Source organism: Crocodylus porosus, unplaced genomic scaffold (genome assembly GCF_001723895.1).
Source record: "Crocodylus porosus isolate Cpor-Errol unplaced genomic scaffold, CroPor_comp1, whole genome shotgun sequence".
In the NCBI taxonomy this organism is placed as follows: Eukaryota; Metazoa; Chordata; order Crocodylia; family Crocodylidae; genus Crocodylus; species Crocodylus porosus.
The window spans coordinates 13282523-13301358 of record NW_017728927.1 but is presented as its reverse complement, the minus strand read 5'-3'; the positions used below and the strand labels follow the sequence as shown (position 1 = coordinate 13301358).

The window sequence follows — 18836 nt, the reverse complement described above, 5'->3', positions numbered from 1 at the left end:
TGGGAGATTAAGTCTGCGCAACTATGCAAACCACTTCAAAACAATCATCATTGATAGATGAAAGGAAATGGGAGAAGCAGGACACTGATGGACTAGAGACCTGACAAATCTGCTAATATCAAAAAGAAGATGCAGCGTGCAGAAGTGGAAAGAGAACGCATGATAATATATTCCATATACACTGAAGACAAGATATTCAACCTTCACACCCCTTCAGCAGAGTAAATGAACATAAAGCACTAGCTTGTAGAAGGGCTCAAATTTACCAAAGGTGCCAAAGTGTTCATGATAGGAGTGCTATTTAGGTGAGACATTTGCTCTGTCAGAAGAAGACAGCCAACTCCGTGACTGCTTCAGTGCTCAGTGGTAGCTGAGGCATGGAGCACATTAGCATAGCCTCCAGAGGGAATCTGTTTTCTCCCTTTTGAGCCACAGACGAGATGACTCAGTGACAGCAGTGGGCTGGAAGAGTGAAGGAGGCAACACTCTGGAGTGGCAGGAAAGCTCCAGTGACTGGGACCTGTTCCTGACGGGCACCCAGAGCGAGCAGAGAAGACTTCTCAAAGTACTCATCTGCCAGCTGCAGATGTCACAGAAGAAAATGGTGCAGAAAGGTGGGGTGGCAGGGAGAAGAAAGAATTTGAAAGTTAAAACAAGCTTCTCTCCCTCCCACAGAAAAGAAGAAGTTTCTCTTGTCAGGTTCGATCTTCACAGAAATGCCCAAATCCCAATAAAAAACAATATAGTGTAAAGGAAAGAGAGTGATAGAGGTCTGGAAGAGTCTAGGAGGAATGAGATGGAAGATAAGTCTAGAGAATAAATGATGGGTTAAAATGAAAGTGGGAAAAGGAGGTGACGAAACGAAGAAATAATGGAGAAGTTTGGATAAGAGCTGAGAAGACGCTGTTAACTGTTCAGATAAATGTTTTACTTCCCCTCCACATAAATTTTAAGCACTTTAACCACAGGGGTGACTTCTAAGTAACTCACTTTGCAAAAATCAGTTTTGTGACTAACATTACAAGCATCAGCAATGCCCAGACTCCATGACCAGCAGATGCGCCATAGCTATTAGGTACAGATAAGCTGATAATATTTGGTCAATGAGTTTTGAGGTCACTAGCAGAGCCCCTGATGTTTCTAGTGAACAGAATCCGAACATATGGCATTTCATGTGCTGATACTGTCAGGCTCATAATTAACTGATTAGAGTACATATGGTGCTCACCGACAGTATAAATCCCTCAATGTAAAAAATGCTGGAGACTATTGAAGGTGTCAGCATGAGTCTTCCCTGCAAATCTCTCTTCATTAAAGTTTCATGTGGAGCCAAATGTGTCGTAATAAAATGGCTATTAATGAAGTTATATTTATGATGATTTCTCCTTTGTGCAGCCGGAGTTAAACTTTCAAGCCCTGAACCCCACATCAGGGCTTTGTCACAATAATCACTGCAAGGAGCAGAAGACCTAGTCAGGAAGCCTTTTGCTTTGTCCTGTTCACATGAACATTTGGATTAGCAAATGCTGGGGAAGCAAAAATTTATCGTGACAGGGATCGGCACAAACACTGCCATGTCACAGTTGCCTGTCAAAATGAAAATCCATTACATGCTACAAACACAGCTTGGATTCTGTTTATTTTAGGCATTTAGGTACCATGCCAATTCGAGCTCTGTAGAGACAGTCATCCCTTGTTAGTCCTTAATGCTCGCCAAAACATACGTTTAAGAACGTAGCAAAGGATGTGTCATTAACTGCTTGAGGTAGACATCCATACTCCACTGGTTTCTTCTGCCACCATTCTTCACGGCATTTTTCTTATGCCTATTTTAGGTTCAGTCCTTTGGAGAGGAGCATTCCTGAATTTTTGCAACCAGACGGCAGCAAAATACAAAACAAGTTATTCAGGGCATATGTTTGTTCAATACGTGTCCAAACACAGACTCTACTCGGCTACTCATTTATTAATACTCAACTATCTGCAACAGTTTAGTATGAGAGTCCTGATCCCATTTAGACGACAGATGCTACTCAAACTGTATCTATCAGCTCATTCCATACTAGCAAAAGGTACACCTTTAAGGGACCTGGAAATTGTGGTAATGCAGAAAGTGTTGGGCTACTTTTTAAGATCTGATTATATCTGGAATAGAGGATGGGTGGTGGTCAACTCCAGAGGAGATTTGGTGCGTTTTGATGTATAAAGCCCTAACGGGTTTGGCTTCTGGTTGCAACATACCATACTCTCCATGAGCTATCACGGCATTTCAGATCATTTCAAGCTGATGTCTTCCTGGTACACAGTGTTCTCAGCAGGAGTCCCTTGGACTAAGAATACACATCCTCTATAATCAAGATGGGATCAGAGGAGGTCCAAACCGAGATACTGAGGGTCAGGATACAAGGGGGTTGGGGAGAAAGGGACTTGGTAGTGGGGGTCTACTCTAGACCACCACACCAGGAGGATGAGCTAGACCTGGAATTCTCCAGGCAGCTCTCAGAGGCCATACGGTCGAGAGATATGGCTGTCATAGGTGACCTAAACTACCCAGACATCTGCTGGGAGGAGCAGTCAGCCAAATATAACTGCTCACATAGGTTCTTAACCTGCATACAGGACCTCCACCTAACGCAGGAGGTACACAATCTGACTAGGGGAAACGCCTTGCTGGGCTTGGTGTTAGCTACAGGGGATGCCCTGGTGGGGGATCTGCAGGTACAAAGTAAACTAGGGGATTGTGACCATCAATTGATTGAATTCACTCTCTGGCAAAGAGTGGGTAAACTAAGCAGCAGGGCTGAAGTGCTAGACTTCAGAAGGCTAACTTCAGCGTGCTCAGGAGATTACTTGGCAAGGCGTTAAAGCTCAAGAGCACTGGTGAAACGGAGGTCTGGGAAGGGTGGTTGTTGCTCAAGGGAATGATCCTACGAGCGCAGGAGACAATCTCATTGTGCATAAAGGGGGCAAAGGGGCCAAGAAGCCCTCTTGGCTGAACAGGGAAGTCCAGGAAAGCCCAAAGGCAAAGAAAGAGGTATACTGGGTGTGGAAAAAGGGGGTAGCTACCAAGGAGGAGTATACCTCCCTGGCTTGCACTTGCAGGGAATCAGTTAAGAAGGCCAAAGCAAGATTAGCGCTTAGATGGGCGACAAAAATTAAAGGACAACAAAAAGTCCTTCTTCAGGTATATAGGGAGCAAAAGGAAGATGCAGGGTAGCATAGGACCCCTACAGAATAGACCAGCACAACTGGCAACAGAGAGGGGGGACAAAGCTGAGCTCTTCAATGAGTTCTTTGCATCAATATTTGTAGACATAGACCAAGACAAATCTCCCAACTGAACCACAGATAGACACAGGAGGGACCCGAGCCCACCAACTGTTAGCGCACTTAGTGATGGGGCGCTTGCAGGGGCTGGATGTGTTCAGATCAGCAGGCCCGGATGAAGTTCATCCGGGCGTGCTGAAGGAATTGGCCAGTGTCATAGCAGAGCCACTGGCATGGCTGTTTGAGCACTCATGGTGCTCCTGTCAGGTCCCAGAGGACTGGAAAAAGGCCAATGTGGTCCCTATTTTCAAGAGGAAGGAGGAGGAACCGGGAAACTATAGGCCAATTAGTCTCAACTCTATCCTTGGGAAACCTCTGGGAAAAATCTTTGAGGATCACATTTGTGGGAGCCCAGCAGGGGAAATAATGCTGAAAGGAAAATCAGCACAGGTTCATTACAGGTAGATCCTGCCTGACTAACTTTGTTTCTTTTTATGACCAGGTCACAAAATGCTTAGACGCAGGAGTCGAGGTAGATGTCATCTACCTAGACTTTAAAAAGGCCTTCGATATGGTATCTCATTCTGTTCTCATAAGTAAACGGACAGGCGGTGACATGGATGATTACACAGTCAGGTGGGTTTGCAAACTGGCTTAGGGGTTGTGCACAGACAGTGGTGATGGACAGGTTGGTATCGACCTGAAAAGATGTGGACAGTGGAGTCCTGGAAGGCTTGGTCCTTGGACTGGTGGTATTCATTGTCTTCATCAGGGACTTGGACAAAGGCATGGAGAGCACCCTGTTCAAGATGATACCAAATTATGGGGCAAAATTAACACATCAAAGGGTAGGGGCGAATCTGGACAGGTTGGAAAAATGGGCAGAACAAAATAGGATGCAGTTCAGCAAAGACAAGAGCAAAGTGCTGCACCTGGGCAAAAAAGAACCACCAACACACTTACAGGCTGGGGGATGACCTTCTCAGCAGCAGAAAGGGATCTTGGAGTCATAGTTGACTCCAAGATGAACATGAGTCGTCAATGTGATGAAGTGATCAACAAAGCTAACTGCACTTTATCATGCATTAGCAAATATATGACAAACGGGTCCATGGAGGTGATGCTTCCCCTCTAGGCATGCAGTTGCAGTACTGCATCCAGTTTTGGGTGCTGCACTTCAAGAGGGATGCGGAGAATCTTGAGAGGGTCCAGAGGAGGCCGATCGTATGGTTGGGGGCCTGCAGGCAAGGCCCTAGGAGGAGAGACTGAGGGACCTAGATCTCTTCAGCCTCCGCAAGAGAAGGCTGAGAGGTGAACTTGTGGCTCTCTATAAATTCATCAGGGGAGGGCAGCAGGGAGTAGGAGACACTCTATATTTACTAGGGCACCCCCTGGAGTAACTAGGAACAATGGCCACAAATTGATGGAGAGCAGATTTAGGTTGGATGTTAGAAAGAACTTCTTCACAGCAAGGGTTGCCAGAATCTGGAATGGGCTTCCAAGGGAGGTGGTGCTCTCCCCTACCCTGGGGGTCTTCAAGAGGAGACAAGCACCTATACTGAACAAGCACCTAGCTAGGGTCATCTGACCCCAGCGCTCTTCCCTGTTCAGGGCAGGGGGTCAGACTCAATGACCTACTGAGGTCAATTCTGACCCTAACATCAATGAATTTGCATGCCCTTTCGTCTGCCAGATCAAGCACAGTCTGATACATTTGCAAGATATACTTGACCTCCCAAGATTTAACTGGGGAAACAGAAGAACTTACTTGGGAGATAAAGTATGATGTTTCAGAAGACATTTTGTGGGTTCGAAAATAATACAGGAGATGTGAGGTTTCTTGTGTGTGATGGATGAGTGGGCACTAGGGCATATTTTATTGCAATTGTTTGATGTAAATCTTTTAATGTGCCTGGAGCTGAAACACCTGTGAGGAGTTGATACACTACGCATATGCACAAAGTACACAAGACGACAAGATTTCTGCCTCAAAGAATTTATAATCTAAGCACCGAAACAAAGTAAAAGAGAAGAGAGAAAAGGGAGGATAACAACTGGTACTTACTGCTCATATAACTATCCAGCTGGCAAGGACATGCTTTTCTGACTTATATTTGATGTCATATTCCCACCACCACCAATGACTTTTTAACAGCAAAAAACTACAGAGTGCACAGGACGGGCAGATGCAAAAGCCAAAGACTGGTTTCAGCAGGACAAAGAAAGGATTCCCCACAGCCCCCTAGAGCCGACCATAACTTTGCTTGTGAGCACTTGCACCCAGCATCTCTCATCAGTCCCTGTGCAGGGTTCCAGTGACTTGAAGAATCACAGAAATGAAGGGCTGGAAGGGACCTCGAGAGAGCATCAAGTCCAAGCCCCCTGCTCTGGGCAGGAATATGGCTGAGATCAAATGATCCCAGCAAGGAGTCAGTCCAGTCTCCCCCTGAAGACTTCCAAGGCTGGGGAGCGCACCACCTGCTTGGGAAGACTATTCCAGATTCTGGTCACTCTTCTTCCTTACATCCAACCTGAAACCATTGTCTAATAGTTTCTGGCCTTTGCTCCTTGTCCTCCCCTGGGTCACCCTAGTGAACAGTTTCTCTCTCATCTCCCAATATTCACCCCTTACGTACTTACAGATGGCCATATCCCCCCTCAGACTTCTCTTTTCTGGGCTGAACAGCCCCAGATCCCTTAGTCTTTCCTCATAAGGTTTATCCTCCAGGCCCTTCATCATCCCTGTGGCCCTTCTCTGGACCCTTTCAAGATGCTCCATGTCTTCATTGAAGCGCAGCACCCAGAACTGGACACAGTACTCCAGATGGTGTCTTACCGATGCTGAATAGAGAGGAAGCATCACTTCCTTAGCCCTGCTCACAACGTATCAGCTAATGCATCCCAGTATACTATTAGCTCATGCCCTCTGGTTCTCATTTCTTTTATTTTGTCATGGAGAAATGACTTAAGAGTGTCATCATTATTAAACTGTACCAAGACAATCACCCAAGCATGGGTGGGAGGTGATGTCATGCTGGAATGAATAGCTGCCGTCAGCCAGTTCTTTGATTTACAGACAACCACAAAGATGGATGCAGCTGCTGGCTCTGCTAATCTGATGCAAGTAAGTTTGGTCTCCTCCATTTCCAGTTTCTGTATTTTCCTCAAATATGATTAATTACCTGCTGCTCATAGACACCTGGAACATTCCCCAACATTTTGGAATGGATTGGATGCAGCACACAAAAGCTACATTACGGACAGAGGGACAAATGCCATCAAATAGAGAGTAAAGCCACACTTTGTCCAGGCAAAAAGAACTATCGGGTCCTGGATGGTTGATTCTGGCAAGTCCTTGAATGGTGATATCGCACCCAGCTAAAATTTCAAGAGAACTGAGTTCCCTTTGGCAGTTTTCCTTACACCCCTTAATCATTTAACTACTCCTCATGTAGCACTGTTCACTAGTTCAATGTAAACAGAAGAAAGGAAGGAAGGCACCTTTTTATTTTTCCTGACCCTTACTCTATAAAAGGTTTAAAGCCTTTCAGAATCTGAGGGCTGCAAACCCATGGAAAAGCCTTGAAGATTTTCAAAAGTTCACCAAGTTACAAAGCAGAGGTCCAAGAGAGAGAAGCCAAAACTACAATCAGGCACACTGAAAAAGCAAAAGCAAAATTCCTGCTTGGAAGCAGTCTCTGTCGTGGAAGGGCAGGGGGAGGTCCCCTAGGAGCGAAGACTTCAAGGGACAGGCTTCGTATCTCACCAGGAGCTCAGACTGGACCCCGCTGCAGCCTCTCTCTTCCAACAGTGTTAACTCAGCAGGCCCAGCTGAATCTGGCACCTACAAGAAAATCCCTTCCAAAAGCCCATTAAAGAGAACCAAAGCTGCTCTTTCCAAAATAAAGTGCCTTTTTCCTCCGAAAGGCAAACAACAATCACAGAGAAGGACTAAAACAACTTAAAGCTTACGATTTTCCTCAAAGTCTGGCAATCCTAACTGCCTCAGATCCATCCCACAGAGCTTGACTCACTTCATCCAATTGCTACAAGCAATCCCTTGACAACAGAAATCCCTTCCCCGTCAAGGGCAAGAGAGTTTATTTCAGCTGCTTTGTGCCTTTTTGAGCTTCGGCCCTCAGCTCTGCCAATCAAACTGGGTAATTTTAGCTGATGCTTGGATGCATTTTCCCAATAAATGACATACCACTGCTCTCAACAATCTTGTCTTACCTGAAGTGCCTTACCTCTGGGCATTATCATATTTTCTCATATACAACATATGTTGGGTTTTTCCCAAAAACAGCTGCCGGAAATGGGAGTGCACCTTATAATTGAGGCAATATGGTAACAGCAGTTTCTGCTGCTTAAGCTTCTGCCAGGCAAATGCAAAAATAACTTTGTGCATGATCCACAGGGAGCAGAACAATGAGCTGGCTCAGCTCCCTCGCTGCTGCTGCTCAGTTACTTACTACAAGGAAAGATTTTTTTTTGTTTTCGTTCTGCCTTTCAAAAACAAGGTGCACATCTTATTCTAGGGTGCCCTGGATGTGAGAAAATACGGCACTTTATTATCTGCTCGTTTGTCTTAACAGGTTCTTCTGACTAAACTCCACCCATTCAGATACCCCATCCTGACCCCTCTCTACCACCAGAAGCTGTGGCCTGCTGCTCCCAAACTGCCACAACGTGCTTCTGCTGGTTCTGCACAGCTCCACTCAACAACCTGAGCCGCTAGAGTATGTGACAGGCGTTTGGAAAAGGAGCCAGCTGCCAAATGGACCGCGGCAACTGTCTAGACACAGGAGCATCTACATGCAGCTTTAGCTGGTAGGACAAGCTGCCTTTCTTCAGTCAGCAGAGGCACAGCAAAAGCTGGAGGTGTAGGCTAAGGTATAGCAAGCGAGCAAGCTGAGACATACAGTACTTGTAACAGATCCACATTCTTCACAGATTTTCCAAAGGATCCTGGCAGCTTTAACCTTTGTTTAAAACTGTTAGGAGCAGCTCTCTAGACAGTAGTCCTACTCATTGGCTTGTTACTCCTAAGAAAGAAAACAGTATCTTAAAGCCTGGGCAACAAGATTTTTTGCATTTGAGAGTCCTAATAGATGTGGCTGCACCTGTGCTTGCTCCATTAAAAGCTGTTGTATAAACACAGCTAAGATGGGCTTTGGTTTTTTTGCCACTCTTGTGCTGAACAAGTCTGTGATGTCACTAGTCTCTTAGCAACTATATACACCCAATGTTTCCATGAACAGCCCTAGCCCTCTTTCCAATGTGACAAAACATAAAGAAGGAAAAGTAATTACGGATCAAACAGCATGGCAGGTTTTGCAACTCCAAATGTACGTGAAAATTACAGCTGCCTAAATAATCAGACTGCTACAAGTCTTCTTTCATTTAAAAGAAAAATGGAAGAAAATTCAGTGACAACTTGGTTACTACAAAGTTAAAGTTGCCCACTGGCATCAGACCTCTGGCAAAATGGTGAATTTGGCAAAGCTCAAACTTCTGAACCCTAGGAAATAAGAGTCAAGACAAACAGCCACATACCTTTACCTGTGTGCTCTTTGAGCAATGCCCTGAAACACATACTTACATTCTTCTGTTAAAAGCATACTGAAAAAAAGCTGTCCTACAGAAACATTTAGTAGGGCTGTGCGAAGTTTTGGTCCCTGATTTGATTTGGTGGAAATTCAGTGGCCGAATCTCCAAATCCAAATCGAATCAGACAACCCTTTAATCTCTCCGAATCAATTTGGAAAGATTCAGAGATTTGGACATAGAGACAAGTGTAAATGTTTTTTCTACATACCTCTAAGTAGCAGGGGCTTGCGAGTGCCGAGATACTGGGGCACATGGAGTGTGATCTGAATCAAGGTACAGAATCACTGTCCCTGATTTGGGCCGAATCCGAATCGAATAGGGCCCACTTCGTACACCCCTAACATTTAGCTCACTCCACAGGAAGAACAATTAGCTGCTGCCATTATCCACTGCAAGATGACTCCTGCACCCCACTACTGACACAACCTATACAACACAAAATCAAACTGAGACCTTCTGGAAGGACCGCTTCAGCTTTAGTCACACCGACTAGGATCACAGAGGTGGTCAGCTCCGTTAGTCTGAAGTCAGGCAGAGTGGCACCTTAGAGACTACCTGGTTCAGACAGGCATGATCTTTGGTAACCAACAACCTACTTGCTTAGCATCTGACAAAGAAGGTTGTGGCCTGCCAAAGCTCATGCCTCTCTGAACCTACTTTTGGACCAACTGAGGAAGAGAAGTGCACAAAGCTCTGCCTCTAGTATCTGGCCCTTTTAGACTGCCTGCATCATAACCACAATCCTGTTGAGCTATTCCAACTAATCCCTCCAATCATTCAACAGAGCCATAGGTAATATAAAAATACAGCTGAAATGATCTCAAATAATTGCCGCTGGCTATGGCCAGCTTTCAGAGTGAAGATCAAGTGACCAATAAAGAAAAATAACTGTAGCTATTAAGGGTTGAAGTTTTAAGTTTTGCTGATCTTAACATACTGCGGGGGGGGGGGAGGGAAAGAAAAGGGGGGAAGCACAAGATACCACAGGACAAACTTCAATCTACATTAACAAATGTGTTTGTCATTGAAGTAAGCACGTGCCAGGGTTCGAGCACAGCACCTCTTTCCTACCTCCATCTCAGTGTTGTGCGCGTGCACCTTCTGCACCATTTCTTCTGCCTCGCGCATGCGGCGGCTCAGCTGCGGTGAATGTTCCGACGGGGTCAGCTCGCTGTCGTAGGACTCCAAAATTGCTCTCATTCCATCACGCTCCTGTTAAAAAATGGGAGAAACAACCCAGTTAGAGCTTCTACTAGACCCAGGTGGTAGCAGCTTCCAACAGGGACATCCAAAGTTTATAATTTTTCACTACTGCTGACTTAGGTGATGGAAAACACCCTTTCTCCCTAAAAATGTCTATTTCCTACTGCTCACTGGTATGTACAGATCTTATACCCACATAAACTGAAAGCTCTAATAAAATTGCACTGCTGTAGGAGTAGAAAAAATGTATTGCTGTACATACACATATACATTCCTTAAGGAAGGCACCAGGCATACACTATCATCCCTGCCTTTTGTCAACAACAAGCAAAAACAGAGCTCTCAAGCAGAAATTATTTCCCAGAGACACTGTTCAGTGTCAGTATGGCTGCCTTGAGAAGAAGCAGTGAGTTATACTGAAGCTGAATCAGGGGATCTTACACCATGAAGGGTGAGGTTCAAATGACTGCAAAACTCTTCTAACGAAAAGTGCTCCTGTTCTTTAATCGGAAGGGGGAGGAGGGGTGAATTCCCTAAAGTGATAGCATCACCCTTTCTTTGCTTAAGAGAACTGGGGCTCACAGCAATATTCTAACTTTTTCTTTTCTTTTTTTTTTTTTAGCTTTGGATTGAATTAGTCTGTCAAGTCAAAGCAGTCCTGAGGCGGGTGCAACTGTTGGGGCACCTTAGATCTGTGCATCAGTGGCAATTCTTTGGACAAATTGACCTGATTGGCACCCATCTCCTCTCCAGGTATAGATGGCCATTGGCTCACAGGGAGCTCATCCGCCCTTTGACAGGTCTTGTTTTTAGTCCTGCTGCGTGTCCACGCACCCTCCTCACCCAGGCTAGCCCAGGTTGGGGTGTCAGTTTAGTCGCTGACAACCTGACCATGGAATAGGCCGTACTGGTTTACCTGGTACCAGATAGCAGAGCAGATCAAGAGCGGCCTGGCCTGCAGATAAATTAGACTGTACCAAATAGCCAATGTTTTAAACAAAATCCCCTGGAAACAAATCTGCTCTTCAAGGCCTCTGACACTTCACCTATGTTACACAAACAGAGCTGAACACTGGCATATTCTGTGCTCATCATAAATCTCTCGCCCAGAATGGGGTGCATGTAAAAATGTGTTTGCCTACAGCCACTCTTTCTCTCCTTGCTGGCAGTTATAAGAAATGGGTCTTGTATAAGTGGGACCCTATTTAATTCTTTCCCAATTTACATAAAATCCACTCTCCTGATATGCACGCTTCATCACAGACCAAAGGAAACTTCCAATGATAGCTCTCTGTTAAAATATTGACCGTACATCGGCAACCCCAGACACCCGTGCTACCTGCTTCTGAGATATTGATGGAGAGAAGTGAGGGCAACGTGCTGAACGGCAATGCAAAAGGTCAGGCACGTTTAACAAGAGATTCCTGTTTACACTGAGATATGCATATAGAGAATAGCTGGCTGATGAGGTATCTGATCACCTTTAATCATGTCGGGGAACTTAGATGCTGGGGAATTCAGATTAGAGAGCAGAGCGAGGCAAATAAGCAAGATCCATTGGTGGGGGGGGGTTAAAAAAAAAAAAAATCAAAGAGCACACATTCTTAGGAGGATCTTCTGCATGGCCTACTCCTCCCTTTGCATATTCACCCTATCAGAGATTAAGTGCAGACATTCAGGGAGAGTAGGGGGACTTTAGACTGCATTCACAATGGCCACCTGATCTAAAATAAGGGGAATGGAGGAAATAGTGGGGGGGATGAGGGGAGGCAAGCAGGCTGGGTGTAGGGGAGAACTGAGGGTCTATGCAGGGAATGGGGGTCAAGCAGGATCTGCAAGAGTGATCATGGTGGGGACAGCCAGGATTCAGGGGAGGTTGCTGGGGTTCGGTGGGGGGCTCTGGTGGGATCAGGAGGGCTCATGGCGGGGGATCAGGGGTTATTTTTAGCCCCCTGGACAACCTACATCCCCTTGTCTCCTCCCACCAATATTTACTTGCTTGGCTCCCAGCATACTGAAAAATCAGGCAGCACCCAGAGCAGCTTGTGGGGATGGGGGGGGTGGGGGGTTGCTTGGCTGGGAGGAGGACGGAGGTGCTGAGGGTTAAGAATAGCCGCGTGCTGGGTAGGGCTGAGAAGTGCCGCCCGGGGCTGGGGTGAGCGGCCAGGCTTTCCCAGCCCCAGGGCTGGGCAGGTCGCCGTACAGAAGTTCTGTGCCCGGTCTCACCTCGATCGAGTACATCTGAAACGACATCGATCCAGGCCTATCACAGACGGGGTTCTCCTATTTCGAGACCAGTCTGTGTGCACAGAACTGCTGCACTGTAAGGGTTTAGATTGATTTCTGATCACTGAGACCAAGTCTAAGTGTAAGGTCTGCACCTGAGGTCAACCAAGTTAGATTGGGTGGCCATTTTGAACCTGGTCTAACCTCCCTCTAACATCCCCAAATTTCTGCATTTAGCCATAGTAACACATCACATGGCTTGGTGCATCCATGGAGCTGGACCTGCAAGTTCCCCTAAACCAAAGGATACCAAGGCAGTAGCAAGAGATAATTTAGTATCTACAGTTGTGCAGCTCTGATTCCAGACCAGGCTACTTATTCAACATTTATTCTGAAATACTGTACAAGTGACAACATCTTGGACATCAGGGCTGTGGACTTCCCTATGACAGTGCCTCCTGCCAATGCCTCTGGGAATCCGGCAGCAGGAGCCTCCTCACAATGTGTCCTCAAGTACCACAGGAACCTCTGTGATGTGAACGCCCGCACCATTGTCCTATAAATAATTGAGATAAATCTGCCCGTGTTTGCCAAGCTTAGTACTGCTGAAATGTTTTTCCTGTAACCCACCCCCTGGGGAGGCAGCCAGTCAGGAGTTATCAGTGGATTTTACCTAAACTGCAGAATGACAATGGATTGTCTCCTCCTCCCAAAATGAAAAGGGCTATATTTCAGAAATAGTCTAGGTGATGCTACCAGTTCATCCCAGCAAGTTTCTACGCCAAGACAGTCTTCTGCTTCGCTGTTTAAATGTCAAAGTCTTTAAAATACATTGTGTGCGCAGTGAGTTGGGAGGGGGGATAGGAAACAGATTGGGAAGGGGAAGGAATATTCAAACTCAGGATGCGAGGATGCCAGGTTAGGGTGCTTGCTGAAATGGCTGCAAAACACACATCACACTGAAAAGTTATGCAAGATGGCTGAGGTTGGTTCAGCAGACAAAGGGGTCTGGGCCTCTAGCACAGCCTTCGGGTGGATGAACTGAATTAATTAAAAGAAAACAGGACTTAACCGTAAATGATGATCAGAACCAATTACTGGTCTTTGCTCAGACCTGCATGAGAAAAAAGAGATTTTTCTGTAAAACCAGAAGCTCCTGTCTTAAGCTATGAAACCAAACAGCATGGACTTGACAGATATACTGAAGGAAAGCTACTTTCATGCTGGCCCAGGAGGACAGGTACCAACCACCTCTTAAGTGTAAAGTATAAATGCAGTTCTGTCAGGCTCCTTCGATATCCCTTGCACTTAAACCTGCATACATTTCTATTCTCCACTCCCAACAAATGGACCCCAACCCCATTTTCTGAATCCCCACTTACTAACAACCCACTCAAAACTCTTCCCTTGCTCCTCAAGACAGTATTAGTCTAGCAAGGCAAGGGCATCCTCATAGTGGTGTCCTGCTCCCAAAAATATTCCTTGAAATGTAATCCCAACCTAGTTGTATCTGCTGAGGAATCCCACTTAGTCACTAAATGCCAGCCTCTCCCCGTTGCCCCATTGGAAATCTTTCAAATGATGCCAGTGTTGCCACCCTTGCCTTTTATGTTGTTGCCCTTTCCAAAAGTTTAGTGGACATGGAGTCACTGCGAAGTGGCCCCAGCATGCAACTTCTGAAGCATATCTATTATCATGTTTCTCTCGTTTTTTGGAAACCACCTGCCTGCACACCACCCAAGTGCCTTTGGCACAATTGCTCACCCCTGCAATAACTCCTCTGGCTCTTAACTCTACATTTTTATTCTCTCCCACCAGAAAATCGTCCACTGACTTCACCATGCAGGCCTGTTCATGATTGCAATTCACCCTGGGAAATAGCACAGCCCAATCTAAACCTGCCATATGTGTTGGCCCACTTGCATTCGTTAATCTGAAGAAACCTGAAGCCTAAAAAACATCTAATCGCTGTGAAATGGAGTCTAAGGAAGGAGGGGGAGAACGAGTTGTGAACAAAGGAAGGATGCAGAAACCAGCGGCAGAATGAGCAAACCCTGCTAATAGCATACCCGTCACAGGGACTCTTGCCTTTTCACTGCCATACGCCGAGTAAACTGCCGTTATATCTGTGTTGCAATCTCAGCCATGAGCTGGACCCAATTTCCTGGAAATCAGCTATGTTAACATATAAACACAAATCTTCAAATAAAGGCAAGTCAATTTTTTACCTCCAGTTCTTCCTGGGATATTAATTTCTTATTTAAAGTTGTAACCTGTCTGTCAGGAATGAACAGCTACAGGCAAGGGAAGGTTACTTTGGACCAGAGTAGAGGCACAAGACAACTGTTTCAGGAGCTACAATAATGCTGGTGACCCCCTCTACCTACAGGCAGATGCTAGGGGAAGATTGGCTGCTAACATATGAACGAAGCTCTTGCCTTGGATGTTAACAAAAGTCTCATATCACCGAAGTAGTACTACTGAGTGTCCCCAAACCCAGCCCTTGGCTTTCAATAACACAAGCATAGGAGCAAGAGACGTGGGCTCCTGGGGTGAACAGGGGATACGACTAGAGGAAAAAAAGGTGCAACAAAAAATACGTTTAAGAAAGCAATTCGACAAACTCGTTGTAAGAGTGCTGCCCCCTATTGCTGTTGGTGCTGGTTAACCCCTCCCCAAGCACACATATAGGATCCACCACAGGCTTTCTAATTAGTTGAGTCAAAAAAGAAAAAAAAAAAAAAAAAAAAAAAAAAAATCAATAAGAGGGAAATTAAAGTTACAAATCTAACCGGAGTCAGTCACATACCCAGGGAAAATTTGTTCCTAGGGTAAAGTTTATCTAGTGTCATAATTTTATTGAAATCCTATATCTTCCTATTGACTTTTATAGTTTCAAGCTGGATGCCAGAGTTATCATTATAAAAGTCTCAATGTTGCTCACAGGGCCATGGGTTTTTTTTTTCCTTTTATAAACAAGCTGTAATTGTCTGCTTTATTGATCAATAAATCTCTCAGCTGCCTCACTTTACCAAGGACCTATTCTGTTAAGTCTTCTGCACCAATCTCTAAAAGAAAATATAAAGATTTGGGCTTTCTCTAAAATTTATTTATTTATTTTAAGAGATTGTTTTGTCATTAGCAGTAACAGAGCAGGAATTGTGCTGGTTGGTTTTGATAATGGCTTTTTAATGACAGATTCTAGTCACAGTAAAATCCGCTTTATTTCCACATGAGTGAACTCCGACTATTAATCCAAAAAACAAACACACCGCTCACTTGCTCTCTCACTTCTGCATGGATTGGAGTCTGAAAGAGCCGCTTTGGAAAGTACAAATCGTAATGATATTTTCCACTCGGTGCCTTTTTGATGGTATGGAAGCGTTCCCATTCCTGGCGTTAGACTTGCCTTTTGCTTAATTAAAGACGATTTAAGGAGAATGTTAATAGACTCTTTCATTATGAGGAAATCAACCAAAGATTTTTTTCCTCCTTCTCCTCAGATTCCTAAGTCCAATTAATGCAAACAAGAAGAAATTTCAAAACTAGAAAAATAATAAGGATGGAGTCTCAACATTAAAAAAAAAAATCATCATTCACGATCAGGCTTAATTCAATCAAGTACTTCTGCCCCAAGCAAAATTACAAGGAGGTGGTGAACGAACAACAAATGACACAGAGGGCCTGTCTAAACCACCTCTGAATCGATCAAGGGAGCGAACAGAGTGAACCATGCCATGTCTCTTCCGCCTGCATTATCCCCAAATAAGATGTACTGTGGCATTGGGCATATATATCATAAGCTCCTACAGGCTTAGTGGCATGCGCAGCTCTGCACTAAGGTGGCCATATCACATCCAGTCCTGCGGAAAACCAAGGGAGGGTAGGTGCAACAAGCTTCTCTCCAGTACCCCCTGCCATAGTCCTGAGCTGGTCCAGAGAAGACTGAAGTGTTTGCTGACTTCTTTTGCTTCCATCGTCACAAAAAAAAAAAAAATAGGTTAATTGTTACCAGATATTTAACAATTATTAACAAGGAATGTGAGAACACCCACTAAGATAGGGGAAGAACAAGTTAAAGAATATTTAGATAAATTAGATGCATTTAATTCAGCAGGCCTTGATGAAATTTACCCTGGAGTGCTCAAGTAACTAGCTGAAACAATCTCTGAAGTATTCATGATGATCTCCGAGAACTCATAAAGGATGGGGCGAGGTCCCACAGGACTCAAAAAGGACAAACATAATATCTGTCTTTAAATAAAGGGAATGGATAGAGAATTATAGAAGTTTGATATAAAGAGGACAGTAATCAACTGTTCTCCATGAGCACCAAGAGTAGGATGAGTAGTAATCAGCTTAATTTGCAGAAAAGGGGATTTAGATTAGATATTAGGAAAACCTTTCTAACTAGACAGATAGTCAGTGCTGGGGCGCGTGAGCTAGGAAGGCTGTGGAATTCAGTCACTGGAGGGTTTAGAGACCATGCTTCTGTCAAGGATGAACTTAGAGTCTCTCCCAGCCATACATTTCTATGATCTATGAAAATAGAAGGCATGCTAGAAATCTGACTAAAATATCAAGTAAGCAGAGACCTTTCCCATATATTTAATGTTATAATACGCATTGCCAGAAAAATAAGTATGTCCCCTACACGAATATGTTATGCTTCGTAAATAGTTATGTCCCATACACACACACACACACACACACACACACACACTAATGGGACATAACTACTTACAAAGTTAATATATTAAAGTAGGACATACTTATTTTTCTGGCAGTTAGGGTTTGGCTTAATGCTTTAGGTTAGATGCTTTTAAATATATTGCAAAGAGATAATATTACAATGATAATGAGCAATAAGAAGCATCAAGTAATAAAGAATAGGTGTTATGGCAAAACAGGTTATACGCTTATCAAATTATGTGCTCAGTTCTGTATAGAGTGCTGACCATACATCTAACCTCATCTGACAGCATGTGCCATAATGAATTCCAAGAGCTGTCCTTAACAGGAAGGGTGTCTGACCCTTCCTTGAAGAAAACACCAAGACTGAAATTTTGGGCCATTGTCACAATTCCTGCTGAGCCACCTCCAAGGAACAATTTCTTTTCTACAGGGGAATCTAAAGGCAGGCAAACATGACAAAGTGTACATGGGGAGGGTGGTTGGAGCATCTCAGAATGGACCCAAGACACAGAGGAGAAATCCTACTGAGGGGTATGGATGAGAGGGAAAGCTAATCACTGCCACAAGTAAGATTGACCTGGAGGAGAAAGGACAAGTCATATTCTGCCCAGCTTGAAACAAAGATAACCCACGACTCTCAAGAATGTACAAAAACAGGGGAAAGGATATCTCAAGACTTGACATTTTTAGGGGTATCGTTTGAGTGTGTTTTAAGCATAAATTAAAAATGTAAGGTCAATTTTAAGTGCATTTCCTGTCATTTCATCTGCAATGGGAGAAACAATATCCAGAGTGCTAACAGCTCAGATGGAAGAGTACATGCAAGCAACTGAGGAGGGGAGGGGGATAAGCCTCCAAAACTGGTTGTCAGGATCTACAGAAGCTGGGTGAAGGTATCTCTATCTAAAAAAGGGTCCATCTAAAAAAGGGTCTCATAGAAGGTCTAGGCCTGAGAGTGTGCCCTGAAGTCCCAGAACTGAAAATAATTCTCAGATTCTGCCCTGATCCACAGGGCTTGGAAGCACATAGGACCAAGTAATTGAGTCCATTCACAACAGACTGATGTCTGTACACTGCATTACTGCATCAGACTGTAAAATATGCAACTTCTTTACTGAAACGTGTACATTAGGGGTGTGCAAAACAGGCTGTATTCACTTTGGATTCAGATTCAGATTCAGCCTGAATCGGGGGCAGTGATCCGATTCATTGATTCAGATCACTGTCCCTAATTCAATTCAGCCAAATCTGAATCTGAAGATTCGATGCTGCACTCCCTGACAGAACCAGAAGTGGACCAGAAGTGCTTCTGGGTCTGCAGCCGAGCACGCTGGGGAGCCTCCTGCGCTCCTGTGGGACACTCCGTCCGCCCCACCATTGCACTATTCATGAGCCGCCTGCTACCTTGAGGTACGTAGAAAATACATTTAAAACTGTGTCTATGTCCAAATTGCCAAATCTTTCTGAATCTCTCCGAATCGATTTGGAAAGGGTCTCCTGATTCAATTTGGAGATTCAGCCACCGAATCAGGCCAAATCTCTGCCGAATCGAATCAGGGACTGAAGCTTTGCAGAGCCTTAGTATACATATAAAGTAGGGCTGTGTGAAGCTTCAGGTGCTGATTCGATTCAGAGATCTGGCCCGGTTTGACAGCTGAGTCTCTGAATCCAAATGGAATGGGGAGACCAATAGAATGAATCCAAATGGAATGGGGAGACCAAATTGATTCAAAGCTCTCTGAATCGATTCGGAGATTTGGGCAGTCCCCACTTCCCGTCACAGGGAGCTGGACCTGGACTTAGACTCTGTGCTGGCAAGTGGGGGGGGAGGGGGA

The 18836-nt window shown here is 44.8% G+C and overlaps 1 protein-coding gene across 4 annotated transcripts in view; it reads right to left on the bottom strand.

Annotated features, from left to right (window-relative positions):
* The window catches only part of MAD1L1 (MAD1 mitotic arrest deficient like 1), a 490537-nt gene that overhangs the window by 258530 nt on the left and 213171 nt on the right, over positions 1-18836 (bottom strand). For all 4 annotated transcript variants that reach the window (XM_019542036.1, XM_019542039.1, XM_019542038.1 and 1 more), the window contains one exon: positions 9949-10089. In XM_019542036.1, coding sequence (XP_019397581.1) covers positions 9949-10089 — 141 coding nt within the window. The remainder of the gene's footprint in view (positions 1-9948; positions 10090-18836) is intronic.